General features: G+C 41.1%; 1 protein-coding gene across 1 annotated transcript in view; it reads right to left on the bottom strand.

The window, feature by feature from the left end:
- Nubpl (nucleotide binding protein like) overlaps positions 1-24,678 on the bottom strand; it is a 212,567-nt gene that overhangs the window by 113,469 nt on the left and 74,420 nt on the right. Inside the window, exons 5-6 of the mRNA XM_032907722.1 lie at positions 21,552-21,591; positions 21,378-21,468 (exon numbers count right to left, since the gene is read on the bottom strand). Of these exons, the coding sequence (XP_032763613.1) occupies positions 21,378-21,468; positions 21,552-21,591 (131 nt within the window). The remainder of the gene's footprint in view (positions 1-21,377; positions 21,469-21,551; positions 21,592-24,678) is intronic.

Raw genomic sequence — 24,678 nt, 5'->3', positions numbered from 1 at the left:
CTAAATTTCTAAAACATAAGAATACAAACTGTTTCGAGTTTAACAGGATGAAGATTAGACCCTCTTGCCAGGATGAAGGGAGATCAAGCCCATCAGGGGGCACTTCTGGAGTGGAGAGCAAAGGGGCCAGGGGCAGTGGGCAGCGGGCAGAGTTCCTGAAGCAAGAGAGCACCCCCTCTCAAGGCACCCAAGAGCACTGTGGGCTGAGAGCTTCACACACGTCTTCCCCAGAGGAGGAGACATCTAGGCTGCGACATGAAGATGAGATGAAGCTACAGCAGAGCCCACTTCACAAAGAGCAAAGACTCGGCAGGGAAGCAAAAGGAATTAAGGAGCAGTGGCTGCTTCAGAGCCCGCAGAGCAGCAGTGAGAACATGAACCATGGCCAGATCAATCAGGCCTGGATTTCCAGAGTCAGATCTTGAACTTTTGTCTGGAAAGCAAGGCGTCACTGAAGATCTGAGTCTGAGATAACGTGATAGGATCTGTACCTTGGGAAGGTTAGTGAGGCTAGCCCAGCTTACATGACACACAGCACAGAAAGCCTGTAAAGGGAAGACCACTCCAATGTTGGAAAGGGGTAAGGTAGGCAGCAATGCACGTGGAAAATAGGACTCGGTGAACATTAGCAATGGAGGGAAGAAGAGAAGCCAAGGATTCAAACCTGAGTATCTAGGTGAATAACAGTTCCCATTGCCAAGTGACAGTCACAAACAAAGAACTTCAGGTGTGTGAGACAGTGATGAGCTCTCACTCAGGCCGCATGGTTTTTCGACATCCCTGGTGGGCAGCTGTGATGAGTGGACGGATCTATGACCCAGCACGCTGGGCCACAACATATGTATGTGGACTCAGAACTGGATAAATGGCCCTGGGGTTGGGGTGGGGTGGGGAGAGGCACAAAAACCAAGAGATGTTCTAGAGGTGAACTGTACAGGCTTTGTGTCTATCTTATTGGAGTATGTATATACGGAGGGTAGACGCATGCCAGGGTGTGCATGTGGAGGTCAGAGGTCAAGCTCAGGTGGCAGTCACCTTATTTGAAGGTCTTATTGTTTGCCTCTCTGGGTGCCAGGCTAGTTGGCCTCCCATCCCACTGTAGACAGGATCACAGACGTGCCACAGAATCTACCTGAACATGAGTTCTGAGGACCCAAACTTTTGTCCCAAAGTTTTGAGACAGGGTCTCTCACTAAACCTGAACTCACCGATTTGCTAGAATGGCTGGCCAGCGAACTCTGGGGATCCACCTATTTCTACTTCTGCAGTCCGTGTAGGACAAATGTGCATCTAGTTTCCATGTGGGATCTAGGGCTCTGACCTCAGGTATCATGCCTGGAGAGCAAGCACATTACCCACTGAACCATATACCCAGTCCAAGATTTTTTATTTTAAAGAAAACTTTGGTGACCCTGATGAAACTATGGTAAATGAGGGGGGGAAATGTATGAAAAGGTTTGAAGCTTTCCATAATAAAGTAAGTCAGGGTGGTAGGCAGTGAATGTCACCAGGTCAAGTCAGAGCTCTTAGTTAATGGTCCCAGTTTCTAGTTTTAACTGGAACAAACTTAAAAATCCTAAGACACCTTCAGATGCAAGACAGAGAAGGCCTAATTGATAGCGCTTAGCCCTTTGGGGCAGTACCTGTTTACTTACCAAAGTCAAAAGTAAACAAATCCACAGTGGGTTTTACTTTTTTTCGTATCACAATCTTAATCCTATAGATCCTGGACTCTTTCTGTACCTTTTCTGCCATAGGTAATTTCACTGTGGATGCCATGTTCTTCAGGTGCAGGCCTCACAATAAAGGAAAAATCAAAGCGCACCCCTGTGAGCAAGCCAAACACCTTTCCTTGAGCCCCTTCCCTCCTACCATTGGCTACAAATGTGCTAATGTAGCTATAAGAGCAGGGTGTGTGTGTGTGTGTGTGTGTGTGTGTGTGTGTGTGTGTGTGTGTGTAATTAACAAACTCTCCACTAAATTCTGAAGGAAAATGGGGTTGTAAATGACTTTTACATAGCCCGCCAATGTTGTCTACACTTCCATACACAAATGTGGATGGAGAGATTTGGCAAAACGCAGCAAAGTCAAAGACTGAAAACATTAATTCATGTGCAGGAATTTTGGGAAGGGACTTGCTGAGTCTCTCTCTCTCTCTCTCTCTCTCTCTCTCTCTCTCTCTCTCTCTCTCTCTCTCTGTGTGTGTATGTGTGTGTGTGTGTGTGTGTGTGTGTGTATACTTATTTTAAAAGTCTGGGGCAGAGGGCTAAGAAGAAGCTTAAATATAAAGATGGTGTAAAATTATTCTTACCTACAATGCAAGTGAAGACTACATAGGATAAAAGCTTCTAAGCAGGGCTGGAAAGACAACCCAGCAGTTAAGAGCACTGGCTGTTTCCCAGGGAACTGACCAGGGTTGAATTCCCAGTGCCCACATGGCAACTCCACACCAAGGTGTCTGCCACTCTGGCCTTAAAGGGCCTGGGCTCACATGCACTTCCACACATGCAGACACACACAACCATGCATAATTAAAAATTACAGAAACAAATATTAAAACGTCTAAGGAAGAGAAAGAGGAAAAATAGAACAAAAGAAACATATCCTGTGGATTGGTGGGCAATGTTAAAAATCTCTGCTTCCTGTCTGTGGAGAGGCACAGCTTCCTTCCCCTTGCACATGTGCCTACTGCCATGATGTTCTGTCCAGGTACATGAAGCCAAGGACTCATAGACTGAGACATGTGACACGCAAGGTGTCCCTGACAGAAGATTTTAAAGACAGTTTTTCCTCATGTACCTTTCTCTATACCACCTGAGAAGAGTCCTGATATACCATACAACAGCAGTAAAGTAACAGACATTAGTTTGAAACATGTATGCATATTTCCAACCCAAAGGCATCTTTAGCTTGTATTTGCTAAATCTCCAGATTCGTCACTTCCGGGTGATTATACTTGCCAAGCAGAGTTGAGGCGCCTTCCAGCCCCTATGTGAACACTCCCCGTGAACACACCGAACCACCCCTTGATCTCATCCCACGGTTAACACTCCACACAGAAGCATCCCCTGATCAGACTCATCGTGAAATGATGAAAAAACACAACCAAGCATTAAAGACCAGGAGAATCAAGATCACCCTGCACCAGAGCCAAGGGCAGACGCTAGCAAAATGTTCTTTACTACTGAACACTGTCAGTATTCTCATGGCAGTATCTTAGATGATGAAGGTGAACCCTCCAAAGACTAGTGATTTCAGCTCTTAACAGAATCAAAGAAGAATATTAACATGTCTTGTTTGTCAATTAAAGAAACAATCTTGTGTATTTACTAATATGCCATATAATAAAAAAAAAAAAGTGTTCATATTTTAAAACAGTTAACTCATACTACTACCCAAAGGGCACTTACAAGGATTTCTCTAGTAGCTTCTAGCAGCCTGCAAGTAAAACTAAAGAAAGTACGCACAAACATACATGCACACATATTTTTTTCAACATATGGAATACCTACATATACATAATGAGAGTCCAAACTAAACATAAAATACATTTATATATCTCACACATGTTACACAGTCAAAAGATGATTTCAATAGTTTTCATATATCTTGACTACTATAAACATAAAATATATTTATATATGTCACACACCTTACACATAACCTGAAGACAATTTCTATAGTTTTAATATATCTGCATGTTTACTATAAACTGCCACATGTGGTCAGGATACCATTTCCCACTTGGGCAATCATGCTTTGAATTTTGGAACACTCTGAATTTTTAATTTGCAAACTTGAGATCTTTAAGCTGTATTTCTCTGTAGTGAAAAATTTAACCTTTCCTAATAAGGGCACAAATCAACAGCTTTTGAGCTCAGCTTCTGACAGTAACTATGGTCTCTGCCTGCCTACAGGCCCTGAGCTAGCCATCCAGTATGTGAGTGTAGCTCTGAGCCACCCATGAGAGGCAGGCGGGAGACTAGATGCAGGGATTAGCCACCAGAACAATGAATTATGCCTCAGGCCCCAGAGTTCCAATAAAACCGTCAAGATCAAGACTTGGTGATCTCTGCTTGGCCACACTTTGTGGGTAGTTGTCATACATCAGCGCTGAGAAAAGGCAATGAAAGTCTACATCTGGTAATTTCCTAGACTGTAGTCTGTGCATTTCTTTCCTTGATTGATTTTAATATGCAATCTTTTCCCATTAATAAACCATAAGTAGGTGTATAACTAGCTTTAAGTGGGTTCATGAGGCCTTCTAGCAAATTCTTGAGGCTAAGGAAAGCCCTAAGCGTTCAATGTCAGAAAGCAGGTAGTCTTATGGGTGCTACGCCCTCTATTTCATTCTTTTACCTAAACTTTTCACAATATCTGTCTGGTGATTTGAAAAGAATCCAATGGCTGAAATGAGCCCAAAACATCACTCAGTAGGAACTAATTTTTGAACTGCTAATGGCTACCTGCTTCCATAAATCCCTGGAAGCACTATAGAAGCTGTGGTGGTTAATTCTGTCTATCAACTTGTCAGATCCAGAAAGCCTCCATGCATGTATCTCAGTATCATCTAGAAAATGGGAGCCTCTGGGCATGTGCATGAAGTATTAGCTAGATTATGGTTATTGACTGTCGGTGGCACTATTCCATGGCCATGGGGTTCTGGACTAAACGGAAGAAAAGCAAGCTGAAAACTAGAATTTATCATTCTCTGGTCTGACTGCAGCTGCATCGTGACATGCTACCTCAAATTCATGACTTCTCAACTATGTCTGTCTTTACCCTCACACTGGGAGCCATGGCTTTCCCACTAGATTGAACATACCATCACACTGGGAGCCAAAACAAAGCCTTTCTCCCTTAAATTGATTTTGTCACAGCAAGAGAGAAAGTAGATAATTCAGAAATCTCAGTAATTAAGAAAAAAACTACTGTTTTAACCTCTATTAAACCAATATACAGTGGGTATCTACTATCTGTGATCTTCCCATCTGGGTAACTTGTCCTAGGTAAGCTGGAAACGCACCGTCTAGCTGCTACATAATCAAATTCAAACAGTGAACAAGGCAAAACAATTTAATTCAACTTTGTGAGTTTATTTTTAATTTTTGTTAACTATATTAATGGAGTATAATATGGTATTCTGACATATTTTGATACCATGGAATGATTAAATCAAGCCAGCCAACATACCCTTTATGTATATACTTTTTTTGGTGGCAAGAACATTAAAAATCTAATCTTCTAGCTATTATATCAATAAATAAATATTACTATATTTACTGACATAACATAAAAATTATAACTGATATAACACAACAGAAAAGACTTTGTAGTTTGCCTTTATATAAAATCTCTCTCCAGTTCCTCATCCCCCTACATATTTTTATCAACTTCCTGACCCTCTGTACCTCTCTCCTGTCCCCTCTAGTACATGATATTGTCCCCCTGATTTCCTCTTCCTCCTATCTCCCTCTCTGGTGTCCTACCACTTCCTCCATCTCCAGAGATCAACCTGTTCCGCCCTTCTATGAAGGACTGAAGCACCCACACCCTGGTCTTCCTCCTAAGCTCCATGTGATCTGTGGGTTGAATAAAGGGCATTGCGAATTTTGGGGCTAATATCCACTTAGATTTTTTTCTAGTGGCCCAGATGACAGGGAAATGAGAGGCTCCCAAGACCCATTGGTGATGATTTTAGCAGAAAGGGGAGACAGAGCCTGTAGAGACCATCTCCAGTAGATAGGTACGGCCCCCAGTGGTGGGATGGGGCCACACACCCATCTCAAAGTTTTTAACCCAGAATGTTCTGTCCAAAGGAAGAACAGGGACAAAAAATGGAGCAGAGACTGTGAGGTATACTCCTAGGGATCCATCCTGTCTGCAGACACCAAATCTGACAATGTTGCTAGTGCCAAGGGACCTTGCTGACAGGAACCTGGTATGGCTGCTCCTTGAGAGGCTCAGCCAGCACCTGACCAATACACATGTGGATGTTCACAGTCAACCATCAGATGGAGCTCAGGGACCCTGGAGGGGGAGCTGGCAGAAGGACTGGAAGAGCTGAGGGGGACTCCAACCCCATAGGAAGAACAACAGCAGCACCCAGACCACCTAGTGCTCCCAGGGACTGAACCACCAACCAAGGAGTGTACAGGGAGGGATCCATGGCTCCAGATACAGAGGTAGCAGAGGATGGCCTTTTCTGACATCAATGGGAGTTTGACGCCCCAGCGTAGGGGGATGTTGGAGGGATGAGGTGGGAAAGAGTAGATAGGAGGAGGAGCACTCTCATAGAGGCAAAGAGGAAGGAGGAGAGGGAGGTTGCTTGTGTAGAGAAAACAGGGACGTGGGATATCATTTCAAATGTAAATGAATGGAATGGTTAATAAAAAAACTTCCTCCAAAAACATATTACCTTTGTTATTAATTACCTGTGTTAAAAATGCAATTATGGGGAATGAAGATGGGTATTTAAATAATGAATATCAAAGTAAGGAGATTTACAAAGATATTTTCTCAGAAACAACCCCTATTATGAAGTATAGGGCCAGAAGGCTATGTAGGTAAAGATGCTTGTGAGGAAGCCTGACAACCAGAGTCAGATCCCCAGCACCCACAGAGTGGAAGGAGAACCAACTCCTATAAATTGTTCTCTGGCCTCCATACACGGTACGTGCATATCCCATACACCCATATACAGAAAAATAAATATATAATGTTTAGGTTATTAAGTTCATAACAAAAGTTTCAACCAGATTATAAAAAGAAAACTCAATCATTTTAGTATCATTTTGTATTTCAGAAATTATGCAATTATGTTTTTACTTATTTAAGAGGAAATACAGGACTATTAAAACTTGAGATGTGCACTTTAGTTAAAAGCCCAGAGGCTTACTATGGCCCCCTGGCATAGTTACTTATTGTACCTTCTTTTGCCTCAGTTTCCTCATTTTTAAAATCAGTGTAGTACTATTAGAATTTGTGGGTTAAAAGAAATAGTATATGTAAATAAAATCAGGTTTGACACATAGAAGTAGTTATTAATATGTATATTTTAGGAAGAATACATTTAATTTGATCTATTTAATTGATGCTTTCTATATTCAAGTAACACTTGAAATTTTGACTCTACCAATATACAAACTATAAAAACCTAATATTGGTTTACATGGCCACATAGGTAGGACATAAATACACAGGCACATGAGAGAAATAACAACAGTTAGGAAGATTTTTTTAAAAGGTCATTTGCCATTTATTTTGTTGGATGACTCATAAACACCAGTGGCATTTGTAAAGCACCCATCAAACACCTATGAATGAAACAATACAGTTACTACTCTCTACTGTAATGAGAACACAACATTAGCAGTGTCTTGAAGGTTGACAGTAGGCAAAAGGATCTTTGGTTTCACAACTTTACTATTTACAGCAATAGTCTCAAAATCTGATTGAAGGAAGGTATAAAGCAATGAAGGAAGCTGTCTTTAAAAGTAACAGACAGTCTTTCAAATGATTGACAACAGGAGAATTTGCTTTAGGAAAAAATAATATATCTGGCAGCCTTTGAGTAAGTGATAAGGGGAAAAATAACATTGGTAGTCAGGACATACACAAAGCAAGTTTCAACAGAAAGAAATAATAACAGAAAGAAAATTAAAATTACACCCTGCATACTATCTTACCATCATAAACTAAAACTGGATTTCAACAATAAGTAAAAACAACAAAAAGATTACAAACTCATTGAAACTGAACAACTCTACCCAATGAAAAATGGGTCAAGAACTAAATTAGAGACTTTTTAGAACTGAATGAAAATGAATATACAACATTCTCAAACTGATGGCACACATTACAAAGGTTCTAAGAGGCAACTTCACAGAACTAAATGCCTACACTAAAACATTGGGGGAGACCTCACACTAGCATCTTAACAGCACACCTGAAAGCTCTAGGACAAAAAAGAATAAATCACACTCAAAAGGAGAAGATGGCAAGAAATAATCAAACTCAGGGATGATATCAATAAAACAGAAACAAAAATATAAAGAATAAATGAATTAAAGAGCTGGTTCTTTGAGACACTTAATAAGAGTGACTAACACCTATCCAAATTCACTAAAAGGTATGGAGAAATTATTCAAACTAACAAAATTAGAGATAGAAAGAGGGACATAACAACAGGCACTGAGGAAGTCCAAAAGAATCATAAGAGCAGACTTTAAAAAACTATACTCCATCAAATTGGAAAGTCTAAAAGAAACAGATAATTTTCTCAATATATACCACTTAACAAAGTTAATTCAAGATCAGGCAAGCAATCTAAACAGACTAATAAGCCCTAGTGAAATAGAAGCAATCTATTAAAATTCTCACAAACAAAGAAGCCCAGGGCCAGATGGTTTTAGCACAGAATTCTACCAAACTTTCAAGGAAGAGTTAATGCCAATACTCCTCAAGCTACTCCACAAACTAGAAACAGAAAGAGCATTGACCAACTCATTTTATGAGGCCACAGTTACTCTGATACACAAACTTCATAAAGACTCAACCACAAAAGAAAATGGCAGTTCAATTTCCCTTAAGAACATAGATGCAAAAATAGTCAATAAAATACTTGCAAACCAAATCCAGGAACGCATCAAAAAGATCATCCGCCAATACTAAGTAGGCTTCATCCCAGAGATGCACAGATGATTCAATATACAAAAATCAGTAGATGTGATCCACCATATAAACAAACTGAAAAGGAAAAAACCTCACATGATTATCTCACTAGATGTAGAAAAGGCCTTTGACAAAATCCAATCCTCCTCCATGATAAAAGTCCTGGGGAGATTACAGATACAAGGGACATACCTCAACATAATAAAGGCAATTTACAGCAAGCCAATAGCTAACATCAACTTAAATTCCACTAAAATCAGGACTAAGACAAGGCTGTCCATTCTTATATAGTACTTGAAGTCTTAGCTAGAGCACTAAGACAACCGAGGGAGATGAGGGGATATAAATTGGGAAGGAAGACATCAAAGTAAGCTGGGCAAGGCAAGATGAGCAAGCCAGTTAGCAGACTTTCTCCAGGGTCACTACTTTGGTTCTTGCCTCCCAGTTCCCAACTTTACCTCTGCCCTGGAATCACTTGATAAGGGACTGTGCTGTGAAACACTAAGAAAGATAAATCACGTCTTCCCCTGAGCTCTCCAAGCAACAGAAACCAAACTAAACAAGAGATAAAGATCAAAGTATCAGCATTCAAATAATCACCAGGAAAAGATACTGCATCTCATCACAGCTACATAACCATGGTCTTAAGATGTCTCTACTTTCTGTAGCACCCAGGAAAAAAAGCTAAAATTAAAAGAAATGGTAACAGTGACACTGAGACAATGTCATGATGTTATTTATTATAAAATTCACTCTAATTTCAGAAATATTAAAAATGGAAATCAATGTACCTGAAGAGTAACAATTTTAGTATCTGCCTAGGAAGAACAATTTTCACCCTATGAAGCCCCTTAGAGCCTTCTTAGGATCTGTTCAAGATTCCATGCAGTTTGAGAAACTCCAGCAGGACTCAGACATCTGACTCTGATCCTGATCCTTCATCTGCACCCAGAGACAAGGTAAGCCTTTGCCTGTCCACCAGAGATCACAGCTCTGAGGTTTCCTAGAGGATCAGGAAGTAATCTTACATGACCTTCAAAAGGGCTTCTTCACTATCACTGCAGTAGACAAGACATAATTACTCCTGCCACACAGACTCAGTTCAAACCATCCCAAGTTATTCTTCAACATCTATACAAAAACAAAAAAAAAGGATTGACTGAAAAAAGTGATGAATTCTTCTGGACATAGCTAAGAGAAAAATGACTGTTATATAAAGGTTTTAGCAATTAGCTTTTTTTTAAAATTGATTCATTTCTAAGGGAAATTATTTTAGCCTTACTTGTTTCTACTGCTAATGAATTACGATTATGCTTTTCACCCTCCTTTGATCAGTATACTCCACTGGTGAAGCACAGTTTGTAACAAAACTTAATTTTTTACTAATTTGACTGCTGGCCTTCATTAAATAAGAGACTGCCATTTTATCATTTCTCAAAAAAAAAAAAAAAAAAAAAAGACAGTGAGACTCCCATTAGAGCTACAGTCATAACCCACCATACAAAATGGCTGTTCCTCGGCTTCTACGTCATTACTTTGCTCTGGTACATAAACAAGAAGGAAGTGGGAAAGGTTTGCAGATTGGCAATGGTAACTTCTATTTCAGGTATTTGTTGATTTTTTTTCTACACTCAGGCCTGGTATTGGACCACACTCTGTTGTGCTCTAATCTCTCTTACATAACTTATGTAGTTAGATATCAGGAACAACAATAACTGGAATCTGTTGTTAAAGTTTGTATCTTTGGATCTAAGAAAAACTGAAACTGGGGACAATGCTCCGATGTGAGTAAGGATGACTCTCCGTACTCACTTGGTGACAATAAAAGCCGATATGACGGGTGGGATGGCTAGTCCTGGTTGTCAGCTTGACTACGTCTGGAATGAAATGGAGGGTACACCTGTGGTCCAGATCTTGACACAAGCTTCTAACCATGAGAAGCTTAGGCACAGGCAAGGTAGTTCATGCCTTTAATCCCAGGAGACTGAGGAAAGTAAATCTCTGAGTTCAAGGTCAGCCTGGGACAAAGCAAGTTCCAGATCCAGGTGTGGTAGTACACGCCTTTAATCTGAGCCACACCTCCTGCTGGAGACCTCGGTAAGGACACTGGAAGAAGGAAGACTCAGTCTTGGCCTGCGTGCACTTGCCAGCACATCTGTCGGAACCCACTTAGTCTTCAGGATGAGAGCTTCTACAGAAGACCAGTGAAACACCCAGCCTCACGGACTGAGCAACTACTAAGACTCTTGGAACTCCCATCCACAGCTGCCCATCGTTGGGCTAGTTAGACTACAGACTGTAAGTCATCACAATAAATTCCCTTAATATACTGTGATATTCCATAACTTCTGTGACTCTGAGAGCCCTGACTAATACAATGGATAAAGCCCGGCAGACCAAGTACCCCTCTCCTTAGGAAGCACCTGTGTTAACAATGGGGGAACAAACCGGTACCCTGAGCTCACAGCCTGAGAAGGCCTACCAACAGCTCAGAACACATTTGCCACTGGAAGTTATTCCCAAGACAGGCAAATGCTTTGGGCTGGGAAGTATGGAAGAGAACCAAGGTAAGAAACATAATATGGTAGTTAAAAGTTCTACAGAATAAGAATAAGAAAAAAGGTAAGAAGACCAAATTTGCCACCGAAGTCAATGTGAAGAAACAGCTACTGACATAGCAAGTGGGGGGACAAAAGATGACACGCTAGTTTTAGTATGCAGGATAGTACAAGATCTGCAGAGACCTCAAGCCTAAGGAAATAATCATGGCCAAGAAGAGTAAAATACCTTCATCTGTAAAGGAGCCCACGGTGGGACTGATGTGAGGCCAACTGGGGGAATAGAGCTGCAGCCTGACTCAGCACATGTGATCAGAATGATCGCACATGGCCTCCCCTGAGCTCCCAGTCCCACAAACTGCTCAGACTAACACTACACAGAAAGGAGTGACTCCCTTTTCCCATCTGACTGCTTTGCTTTGTTTCTGTCACTTTATCACAAAAATTACCCTTCTAGCACTTCAGATTACTAAAGTAGTTTTACTAGGTAAAAAATGTCTCTCCCCTGCCTTAATGGGGTCAGAGACAGATGCAGATTGGTGAAGGAATGACAGATCTACTCTAATGCTTGAGCAATTTAGTATAAATGACTTAGAAACAGTCGGTGCCAGCCTAAAAACCTGCAGTAGCTCGTGGTCCTAGACTGGATCACATCAACATGCGGAAACAGCTGCAGCAGTGCTCACGGCTCCATACAGAAGCAGGGCCATCACTGTGAGGTGAGGTCTCTCATGTAAGCCATCCAATAACTAACAGGGAGAAGGCATTTCAGTAGGAAGAAATAATAGCAATTAATATCATAGGCTGCTTCTAACTCCTCTGACAACCTGTTCTTTGGGAGCTGACCACCAGGTTTCTTCTCTGACATGAAATGTTAAATAAGACGTCAACATCTGCTGTCCTATAGCAACCCCGCCAGCCATGGTGCTCAACTTGATAACTTGTTAAGTTCCAGCCTTAATTGTCTCAAGTAAAACATTGCCCAACAGTGGGTAAAGGGACCCAAATCCCAGTCTATGTAAATGTCACACTTATAAGTAAAAAGTAGGTTTGTAACTAAAAGTTTCACTTTACAACTGTGATGCCCATAACCATGTCTTGCGCATTCTTCCATTTACGGCAAGTAATCAACACGCAAACAGCAAATGTGAATGGCTGATGAGGACAAAGAGGCTTAGGACATAGGAAAAAATTACCTCGTATCAGCAAAATAAATAATTGCTTAAGAAATGAATGCATAATCTCTAAAAGAGTACTCAAACCAGACTTCTTACTGGTAATATGCCTTTTAAAAATATCTCAAAGAAGCTGGCATGGTGATGAACACCTTTAATCCCGACACTCACAAGGCAGAGGCTGGCAGATCTCTGCGTTTAAAGCCAGCCTGTTCTACAGAGCGAGTTACATGACAGTCAGAGCTATGTAGGACTAAATAAACAAATAAATAACACAAAGAATGGCTTTATTCATAGTATATTTTTATAGTCTTCTTCTAATCTATACTTTTAAAATGGAAAGAAAACTAGGCTCAGCATTAGCCTTAGACTACATTTTCAAAGAAATCTAATAGGAATAATTGAGCTAGTCTATCTAGAAACCATGCTTCTTTTTTTTTAAAGATCTTATTCTTAAAGTACAAGTTTTAGGTGCCTGAAAGACTTCTTTATGTCCATCTGAATCAATATTCTTAATTCTTTTTTTGTCTGTTTTGGTTTGGGGGAGTTATGTTTTTATTTTTAAAATCATCATATACATGTTAAAAGATAGCATACACATAGGACATATGTAAAAATATTTTTGCAATTCTGCCACCTCCTTGCCCACACCCATCCCCCACATTGACCCATGTAGCCTCTCCCCTCTCAGTCTCTTTTCCTCTTTCTTCCTTCTTTCTCTCCCTCCTTTCTTTCTTTCTTCTTCCTTCCTTCTTCCTACCTGAGGACTTATTGTTCTGCCCGATACCATACCTGAATAAGAAGTAGTGTATCCAGTTGTAACGCTAGTATATTAACAAGTGTTACTGAGGTATCTGTGAGATTACTTGCCACACTCCAGTTTCTGGGTGCTACACCATGACTCTTACTTCAGTAGCTCTACTCAGCTGGCGGAGCAGAGGACTGTAGTATTCTTGATTCTAAATGCTTCAGAGAGATCCATCAAACCACTTCTAATTATGATGAGCAGCTGATGAAGAATGAATATGGTCGGAACCAACTGACCGCAATGACACCCAGTGACTTCCCCTGCAAGTGAATGTGTCCTCAGAGAACCTGTGCCCTGAAAGGCAATACATCTCTTGGTTTCTTAGACATAACTAATAGTCCCCATCTAGCAGACTTGTCCTAAAATGTCATTTAGTATTGTATCTCTTTGCCTAATTGTCTAAGAACCTTTGAAACTTACAGTATAACGAAGTATTTTATATTACTTATATGTCAAAAGAAGAAAACTGGATAATCTGCTTAGAACTGGCTGGCCATGAATGATGACGACAAAGAAACTCATGCACTGCGGTGTCTTCTCGCTGCCTTTGTTGTAAGTCACAGCTATCACTACTGTCCATCAGGAAGAACGCTAGAACTTGACTCAGTTAAACGCAAATACTTACAACTACTAACCCTGAGCTGAACTCTGACAGAAGCCTCCCTGTGATCTGCGGGTATAATAATGAATGTGATAGAAAAAACCGCTGGCATCAACCAGATAATACATGCTTTGCTATGTGGAATTCATACTGAAATAGTACTGCTAATAAACCTTTATATATTATTTCCACAAAACATTGATCTAATTACCTAATAAACCTCTATTCTTGCCAACATTAAATACAGAGAAGAGCTTGGTTGTTAATTTAACACTGGGAAAAACAGGCCTATTATAGCTTTTTGTATAATCACTTAGCATTTGCAAAACTATGTATCGAACTCATTTGGCCCTTCCCACGAGAGGTACTTCGGGGAGTTCAAACATTTTCTTTTTTCATTTTATACCGGATTAAGCAGAGTTTAGCCCAACTCAAAGGAAAAATTCTTCAGCAAACCAAGGGCTGGGAGCATTCCTTATTGAAAAGTGAAATTCCATTGTCAGGGAAATCACTAATACCAACTATCAAGGGGAAATGTCTCATTCCTACTGCAGGATCAGCTAAAATGAACCGCTTCTCTAGTTGCTAGGAAACAACCACTCATTATATGCCATTATCAGAGCCCTAGAGGAAAAAAATGGCATCTGCTCCACATTTGGGATATGAGAGTCTGAACCTCTGAAACTACTGCCAAAATCCGAGGCACTGAGTATTCACTGTGTCGAGACTGGGGGGTGAGGAGGGTCCCCATCTAGCAGACTTGGAAGTCTTCCCTTCGCCGCTTCTTTTTCTAATGACTAAGATTATTTTTTTCCAGTACCCTACATTTCCAAACTTAAAGATTCGATGGAAAAGAAAAAAAGACTTCCTCAGGAATCTTAACAGAGAAACTAAAAACCACTTGTTATTCATGGCGTGAAAGACACTAAACTGTTCTACCTTTAAAGATTACGATCAAAACAGAAAATAAGAGCATCGCAAACCTGAGGGGAAGAAGAGGAAACAGTAATAAACTCAGGACTGATATGGCATTCCAGCGTGTCTCTGCCTGGTTTTCTGCCTTTATATCCTGACATACTTTTCTGTTGTGGCTGGGAGCACAGAGAGGCCTTCTACAGTAGATTAGGCTGCCTCTCTGTAAGCGAAGGCTCCCCACTTCCGGTCTTGGTGAAAAGAGACAGTCCATGGTTCTAAGCAGTTTATTGCCATGGTGGAAAGTGGACAAGTAAAACCATACCCCCTTTCTGAGGATGGGTCTGAGATTAAATACCTTTTGCAGGGAGGAATGTCTGGGAAGGGAAGCTTATTGGCTAAGCCCTCCAGGCCTCTAGGTACTCATTAGGATGGAGAACTCTGTTTTGAGCCTATGTGACCTGTGGTCACATCTCTTTTATGTGAGAAGCTTGGCCTGTGTTCCAAGTCAGGAGTCAGGCAGGGAGCTGGGAGTCGCCTAAGCCTTAGGTGTGTGCCCACTGGGTCTCCAGGTCTCGACCTGCTCTGCCTCACCAAACTTCCTGGCATGGTTTTATGTCCCACACTCTCTCAAACATACACCATATTTATTTGACAATCGGGTGAACACATACAGATATTCTACTAGATATTAGCAAGTTGAAACTTCCAGTCCTATCACTTGTGCACTCTGAGAAATTAAGATATCCTCAGAAGCTAATGTAAACTGGTTAAGTAGCTGACAAACGATCCTTCACTACATTAGAATGATGCTAACAGGGTGCTACCACACAGTAACTCTTCCTACCTCCTATTCATGGTCAGGGCATTGCAGTGACTCCTGGCTGCATATGAACTAAATAATAGTCCTTGGTATAACATTGAATTTGCTCTTCCAATCTCTTTCCTGTTCCCATATTAACAGGACCACTTCCTACTAAGGCTGCAAGATATAGAAAAAATTATAGGAAACGTATTTAAATATCAGATTCCTCTTAAAAGTGTGTTATGGACATGCGCTAAATTATCCCTTATACCCTAGTATTCAAACTACCTGAGTATCCCAGTTATCCAGCAACTTGGCTCCTACTCTACTGTGTGATGCCTTGATCCTTGACTCTTTTCTCTGTGTATCAGACCTGACTTTCCTCACATAACCTCACTTCCAAATTCTATTTAATTTATATAATAAAATAACATTTTTAAAAATAGCCTCAGATTTCTAATGTCCTTACTTCTCTAAACACAGCCTGATATAGTTGTCTCCTGAGAGGCTCAGTCAGAGCATGACAAATACAGAGGCAGATGCTTGCAGCCAACCATTGAACTGAGAACAGGATCCCCATTGGAGGAGTTAGAGAAAGGATTGAAAGAGCTGAAAGGGCCCAACTCCATAAGAGCAACAATGTCAACCAACCAGAGCTCCCAGGGACTAAACCACCACCCAAAGACTATACATGGACTGACTCATAGCTCCAGCTGCATATATAATAGAGCATGGCCTTGTTGGGCACCAATGGAAGAAGAAGCTCTTGGTCCTGCCAAGGGTTAACCCTCACAGTGTAAGGGAATGTCAGAGCAGGGAGGCGGGAAGGGGTGAGTGGATAGGTCGGGGAACACCCTAGTAGAAGAAGGGGGGCGAGGGGGCTCATGGACTGGAAACCGTAAAGGGGATAACATTTGAATTGGGTAATAAAAATTATCCAATAAAAAAAAAGAAAAAGGAAAGAAATGAGTGGAATTGGGGTGGCTGATGTGAAATTTACAAAAATCCACAAAAATAACATTAAATACATATATAAAATGAAATTGATGTTTCGTGGTCTAGGGGTATGGCTCAATAAGATTGCTTAACACATTCTGAGTTTGATCCAGGATTGAGAGGTAGAGTTAAAACGAAAAGAAATGTTTTAAGTTACATGAGAACTATATCAGTTAGAACAATGAAACAGCTCACAAGAATGGCTTAGGAAGAAGGTTTACTCAGGCTTACATGTCTAGGGTACACCCCACTGTAGGCTCACATGTCTAGGGTATGCCCCACTGTGTGCTCACATGTCTAGGGTATGCCCCACTGTGTGTTCATATGTCTAGGGTACACCCCCACTGTGGGCTCACATGTCTAAGGTACACACCCCACTGTGTGCTCACATGTCTAGGGTACACCCCACTGTGTGCTCACATGTCTAGGGTACACTCCCACTGTGTGCTCACATGTCTAGGGTACACCCCACTGTGGGCTCACATGTCTAGGGTATACCCCACTGTGGGCTCACATGTCTAGGGTACACCCCACTGTGTGCTCACATGTCTAGGGTACACCCCCACTGTGGGCTCACATGTCTAAGGTACACCCCACTGTGGGCTCACATGTCTAGGGTACACCCCACTGTGGGCTCACATGTCTAGGGTACACCCCACTGTGGGCTCACATGTCTAGGGTACACCCCACTGTGGGCTCACATGTCTAGGGTACACCCCACTGTGGGCTCACATGTCTAGGGTACACCCCACTGTGGGCTCACATGTCTAGGGTACACCCCACTGTGGGCTCACATGTATAGAGTACGCCCCCACTGTGGGCTCACATGTCTAGGGTACACTCCACTGTGGTAGGAGGTCATGAGTGCATGAGCTGTAAGCAGTCAATCTCACTGAAACCACAGTCGGGAAGTAGAAAAGGATGAACGTGCTCAGTCCACCTGCCCTGCTCTGTCAGTCTGGGCCCCCAGCATGTATTATGACGCTGCCCATGTTTAGTGTGAATCTTCCCACCTCAGCCTAATCCACAGAGTACCTCGCAAACACACTCAAACCTGCCTTGGCAGTCAGTATTGACCATGGCAATGCAGTCACAGGATTGTCAGAATCAGGCAAACTTCAAAATGACAAGTTTGCCAGAGACAGGAGAAAGAATTCAAAACAATAAATAGGTCAGTTCACAAGGACGGTGTGACAATTCTAAACATGTGTGTGTAATAATGGAGCTTTCAAATATGTAGAGTAAAATCTAAACCTCCTTTCACTTACAAAATTATAGAATGACAAGACAAAAAGAATCAACAGACATGAGATTTAGACAACATGGCCAATAACTCTAATCTAAATGAAAACTACAGAACATGGCCATGGTTACTTTAAAGTACACCCTACACATCCAAAGTACCTGCTACAGTCCTATAAGACACATTCTCTACCCAAAGAATATGATGAAGATCTCAGAGACCCAACAGTGCTGGGAAGCTGATTATACCTCATACATCCAGAGAAAACAGGAGGAAATGGATTAGAAATTGAAAGACCCCCGGAGCGGGGAGACCGTCACTCAAGTCTCAGGATGACAGGACCCCCCAAGAACTCACACAAGACCGTCCTTGCTGTAATCACATGAGGTTTATCGATAGGAACCAGTGCACAAGGGTCGAGACTCGTATCCCACGCAGGGGGACAGGAGTTCGACGCCCAGTAGCTGGGAGAAGGGGTATTTAAAGGAAGAAGCCTCAACCCAAAGGGGCAGGGATGGTGTCATGTGAAAAATCACAAGGAGAAGCTTCCTATCTCTCAAGATTGCTTAACTTTATGGTCCGCTAGTTCCTAGGAGAAGCTTCCTGCTTCTCAAGGTTGTCCGCTAAGATTTTAATCTAACTTTATGGTCAGCTAGTTCCTGGGAGAAGCTTCCTTTTATCTTTACTAGGTTGGGATCACCATTCTAAGGGCCTTATCTTAAACCCTTTTATCTGGATCCTTTTACTTACAGGCAGGGTCTAGAATCTGAGGTATTTAGGGCTTCTTAGGGGTGAGATAGCATTTCTAAACTTCTGACTTTTGGGCTGCATTTTTTATTCTTTCAAAATGAATTTGAACTGATTAACAATGAAAACCTGAAGAAAAATCACAATTTGTAGAACTCTAAGCAAATCCTAGAGATAAAAGTACTATGCTTTTTTCTTTGTTTGGGGTGGGGAGGGGAGTGTGCGTGTGTGGGTGTGTGTGCATGTGTGCGTGTGTTTTATTTGGGGAGGGGGTTGCAAGGACAAAAGGCAGATATGAGGAAACGGAGATAGTGAGTGAGACTGAGGATATGATATGAAACTCACAAAATAATCAATAAAAAGGTTTTTGGGTTTTTTTTTTTTTTTTTTTTCTTTTTTTTTTTGGGAGCTGGGGGACCCAACCCAGGGCCTTGCGCATAGGCAAGGGCTCTACCACTGAGCTAAATCCCCAACCCCAAAAAGTTTTTTTTTAAGTAGATTCCCAATCAAAAAAAAAAAAAAAAAAGTAGATCCTTAATTACTTGTATTTTAAAGAGAATAAATCTCCAGGGGGCTGGAGAGGTGGTGACTAAGAATGCTTACTGCTCTTGCAAAGGACCTGGGTTTAATTTCCTGTGCTCACACTGCAGCTCACAACCACCTGCAACTCCAGTTACAGAGCATCGGATACCCTCGGTGGTGCGCCCTGGAGTCATCTGTATTTTGATGCTAATTCTGCTGCCTCAAGGACAGGTGCATAGTCACTACTCAGGACTCACATGACTCCACCAGAACCTTCTCCCCATTTAATTTGTAAAATACAGGATAGAAGGAGGCCTGTCACTGGATGAGAAGGAAGGATGGAGAGAAAAGTTTGAAGGAAGAGGAGGAGACTGGAACAGAAAGAGGGAGAGAGAGAAGGGACAGGGAGAGTAACCAATATACAACATGGAAGGTGACGATAAGATTCCAGGTTGCTATTAATATTCTTAAGGGATGGATGTGTACAGGGCTTTGTATGTTTAGGTGGGCAATTATATCTTATCAATTGGGTCAAAGGTTATTGTGTTGTGTGGTTTTTTTATGTGGAGAATTGAGTTTGGGAGAGTGTGTGGTGGCAGAGGGGCCAATGGGATGTGTGTTTCTGGCATGGAAACCTGCTTTGGGAGCTAGATGGGTAGAGAGATTGCTGCCAGGCTCAGAGAGAGGCCTTCAGCAGTGTGAAATGGGATGGAGCAGAGGGGGTGAGAGGCTTTGCTGACTGAGAATTAAGATATCCAGCAGATATCTTGGGGTACTGCGGTGTCAGACCTAGAGCAGGCAACATCTTTGTCTTTTATTTTTTATATTTTTACAACAATAACCCTCTTCTGGCCTGTGTAGACTCCTATACATACATGATGCACATAAATTCATACAAGTTCATACCTGTATACAAAACTTTAAAGACGAATCCTTAAAACCCAGTGACCTAAGTTTCTACTTTAAGATGCTAGAAAAAGAACCATAAATTAAGCCTCGATAATCAAAAGCAGGAGAATGATGAACAGCCAGAAAGTCATACAACAGTGCACATAGAATACAGAATATTTGAAGCACAGAATATGAACAAATAACTAATTAGGAATAGAGAAGTTGTTGCCACATGTTATAGCCAACTTAAAATAGAACAAAGGAGTTCATGATCAAATTTCCCACATAATACAACTTGCTTCTTTTCCCCAAACTCTTTAAAGATTTCTAAACTGAGCTTTTTGCCAAAAGGTGAGGATGTGTAAACTCATCTGACCAAAGCGCTCAGATAGTGACTGCCTCAGGTCTCACCTGTACAGGGCAGGAGACTGACTGTGTTTTCTTTATGCGCTCTCTCTCTCTCTCTCTCTCTCTCTCTCTCTCTCTCTCTCTCTCTCTCTCTCTCTCTCACTCAGCAATAGAGAAAAGACAGGTTAGGCCCAAGCACAGAGGATCGGTGAGGAGGGGCACTGAGCCACATGACTATAACAACAGCAGGACCTGGCTGGAAAGCAGAGGAAAGGCAGCCAAAGGCTTAACATTGGAACAGCACAAGGGCTCTGATTCACTAACACAAGCACTGGGAAGACAAAGATGTTACAGTGAAAAAAGAATCTCAGAGATCATGGCCTATTCATTAGTTGCACAATTATCTGACAATAAAAATGGAAATATTCGTCATTATAGTCAACAAGCCATAGCATGACACCAGAGCCAATGCAGAGTCCGAACAGATAAAAGATAACTGTAACTGGTGACAGATTTAATAGTTACCTAAAATAAGACTATAACCTTTCACCCACAGAGACAAAGTAGTTTATTCTAAGCAAACTACAAATGAAATATAGTCTACCTGGTAAATTTAAGTTATGCAGTCATATGTGATGTCCTTTGATAGGAATGAAGTTGACTGAACATGCACTAAATATACACCTGCGGAATCGCATGCCGTAAAAATAATAATAAACACGCTTGTTGTAAAAGAGTTTACGTAACAAGAACTATCAAGGCTCTATATATATTCATCTACAACTGAATAATTTCTACACGGTCCTGATAATTCATAACTAACCACTGCATAATTAACCATGAGTCTAAAAAGACAGGAAAATGGACTACGACAGACTCAAAAGACATACAGAGAAGACAACAGATTGCTACACCAAGATGCAGCAGGAAGACTAAGGAGGTGAAACCTGGCCTCTGTAAACATCAGTCAGTCCACATTCCCCATATTAGGTTCTTCTGTCAGATATGCCAACCATAAACTTTAACAATTCTTACATCAGCAAATGCATCAACTGCATCCTTGGCAAAGTAAAATAATATTGAATGCTTCTTTCTTACCTGTCTCAGTAGCTTCTCAATGGCTGACATTACCATAAGGCTTCTCCAAACAAGTGGTGCAGTCTCTTCAACCAAAAAGCCCATCGACATACTGCAACAGTAACACAGAAGTGTAACTCTTGTACACGTTAACAGTATTCTTTTCAAAGTAAAAACTTTTAAAAATATACTCACCAAGCAATACCATAATTCAAAAGAGGCCTCATTAGGTTATCTGGAGTAAGACGGAAAGATCTCTGTTAGAAGAGATTGACATTGCACATAAGCACTTTCTTCACTTTATACACATGTGCTTTGTAGAACAGTTAATCTGGGCTAACTAACGTATGCGTTACTGCTTACATTTATTATTTCTTTGTAGCTAGAACACTTAAGTCTACTTTCAGCAATTTTGATGTACATAATAATATTGTACAATAAATTACTGAACCGTGCCCCTGCCTAAACGGTACGACGAGTCCTTTGATAAGAAACCATGTACTCTTGGATTAAAATCCTTTCTGTTCTGATTCTCCCTGGTAAGGATTAATCTTCTTGCCACTTGCCTGGTTAGAATCACCTTGGAAACTGCTCTGATTGTGTCTAGAAGGGTGTTTCCATGGAAGCTTAAGGACAATGGAAGACCCACCCTGAATGTAGGCCGCACTAAGCCCTGTGCAAAGGTCCTGGCTGGATAAAAAGGAGCAAGAAGAGACCTCTAACATCCATTGCTGCACTGTGGTCAGCCACATCGCAATCCTGTTGTCACACTGTCTCTACCCCAAGGAACTAAATCTCCTCACACCAAGGCCAAAGAAACCTCTCCTCCTGTGAATTGCTTTTTGTCAGGTATTCTGTAACAAGAATAAGAAAAATTACTAATACAATCCTTAGCCTCCTTTCAAAAAGTATTAGGACTTCATCTCTCTCTGACATCAAACTTCCCTGACAGGTCATGTCCTACTACATGCATTGTGCCAGGCCTTAGCCCAGAGAATCCATCTGATCCTACCATCCACGCGCCCACCCCAGTGCCTGGTTCTCTCCCAGGTCCCACATCCACTTCAGGCAGTACCACTCCCAATCTCCAAGCTTTGGCCAGAACACACATTACCTTCAACCTCCAGACTTCAGCTAGGATCCACATCCTGCTACCAGCATAGATGCAGTCCTACCACCTGATTTCATCCCTCCTCTGCCAATCCAGCCTCCAGGCTCAGTCACCTTACAATGGGACCCAGCCCAGGAAGCCCATCAGTTCCTACCCAGTGTGAACACTGTCCAATCCTCAGATGGAGGATGCATGCCACATCTCATGCCCTAGCCTACTCCGGTCAGCACAGGAAGCCGTCCCAGTGTTCTATAACTGGAGCACATCCTTTATACCAGACTAGTCCCTTGTATCCACTGGACTTTATCACACCCACACCATATCCAACCATAGGGCCTACCCTGAACTATAAACCCTGAGCTCTATCCCAGTCTGCTGTGTTACTTTCAGACACAGAACTAACAAAAACAGTCCATATGGATATGCCTAGGTCTCAGTTCAAAAGCATAAACAATATGAAATCAAGATCAAGCACAATCAAGATCAAGTAGCTCCCAAAAATATCCACCATTCCTACAGAAATGTTCTGCAATAAGAATGCTTAAAATACAGAATTTAAAAGAACAGAGACATCATCAAGGAGTTCAAAACATTTAAAGAAGATACAAAGAAACAGCTCAACAAACTTAAAAAGAATAAACTTTTTAAAATACCTATGTGAATGATGACCAAGACAAATCTAAGACTGAATGAAATGATGCATAAAATTCAGAATTTGAAAACTCAATTTGAAAATTTCAATATAAGACAGAAATACTGAAAAGAGCTCAAGCAGAGATGTAAATGGAATTTAAAACGCAATAACCCAATAAGAAGACTCAAGGGAAAGCTTAACAAGTAAAATGGATCAAATAGAAGTTAAAACAACCAGGACTCAAAACTAAAACAGTAATCAGAACACACAAAGAATAAATTTTTTTTAAGCAATGGAAAGGAACATGCAGGAATTGTGGGCCACAATGAGAAGATCAGATCCTCACATTACAGGCAGAGCAGAGAGAAAAGAATCCCAAGTCAATGGCGTAGACCAGATGTTCAACAACACCAAGAAAGAAAGCCACCAAACTAAGGAAAGACATACCATACAAATACAAGAACATGAGAACACCAGATAGACAAGACAAGAAACTGCCCACAGTATACCACAGTTAAAAACTAAGTATACATAACCAAGAAAGGGTACCAAACGCTGCAAGGGGGGAAATACAAGTCACACAGAAAGAAAAACCCATCCATCAGTATAACAGCTAATTTCTCAATGGGAACTTCGAAGATCACAATTAGCAATCTAGGCTACTTTAACAAGTAAAACTATATGCCATGGTTAAAGGGCAAAGAAAAATCTTCCAAGATACAAACAGCATATAAAATACTTATATCTACCAAACCCTTTGCTCTGAATACCCTACTTTCTCCAATTTATAGGTAAACTGGACAAAAAAAATGAATAGAGAAACATCGATATTAAGTAAATACCATCCTTAATTGTTCAGGAGTATTCTAGCTATCTTGAGGGTTTTTTGTTTTTCATAGGAAGTTAAGAATTATCCTTCAAAGGTCTGTAAAGAATTGTGTTTTGATAAAAGAACTGCTGGAGGTGTCAGTATCCCTAACTTTAAGCTGTACTGCAGAGCTCTGGTAGTGAAAAGAAACACGTAGTACCGTCATAAAAACAGACACACTGATGAATGAAATCAAATTGAAGACCCAGACACTCAAACAGATATGGACACCTTGATTTTGATAAAGAATCCAAAACTGTACAATGGACAAAAGAAAGGATCTTCAACAAATGGTGCTAGTCAAATGGACGCCTGCATGTAAAAGAATGCAGATAGATCCAGATTTATCACCTGCACACACTTAAGTCCAAATGCATAAAGGACCTCAGAATAAAACCAGACAACCTGAACCTGACAGGAAAGAAAGACGGAAACAACCTTGAACATACTGTCATGGAGACAACTTTCTGAACAGAACACCTGTAGCACAGCCACAAGATCAACAATTAATAAATGGGTTGTCATAAAACTGAAAAGCTTCTATTAGTCGAAGAACAACATCAATCAGACAAAAACGAAGCCTATGGAATAGGAAAAGATTTTTACCACCTCCATATCTGATACAGGTCTAATGTCCAAAATATATAAAGAACTTAAAAACTGGGTACTAAAAAACCAAATAATCCAATTTAAAAATGAGGTTCAGATC

Source organism: Rattus rattus, chromosome 7, assembly GCF_011064425.1.
Source record: "Rattus rattus isolate New Zealand chromosome 7, Rrattus_CSIRO_v1, whole genome shotgun sequence".
Lineage (NCBI taxonomy): Eukaryota > Metazoa > Chordata > Mammalia > Rodentia > Muridae > Rattus > Rattus rattus.
The sequence above is the reverse complement of the archived record's forward strand: the minus strand, read 5'-3'. Positions and strand labels throughout refer to the sequence as shown.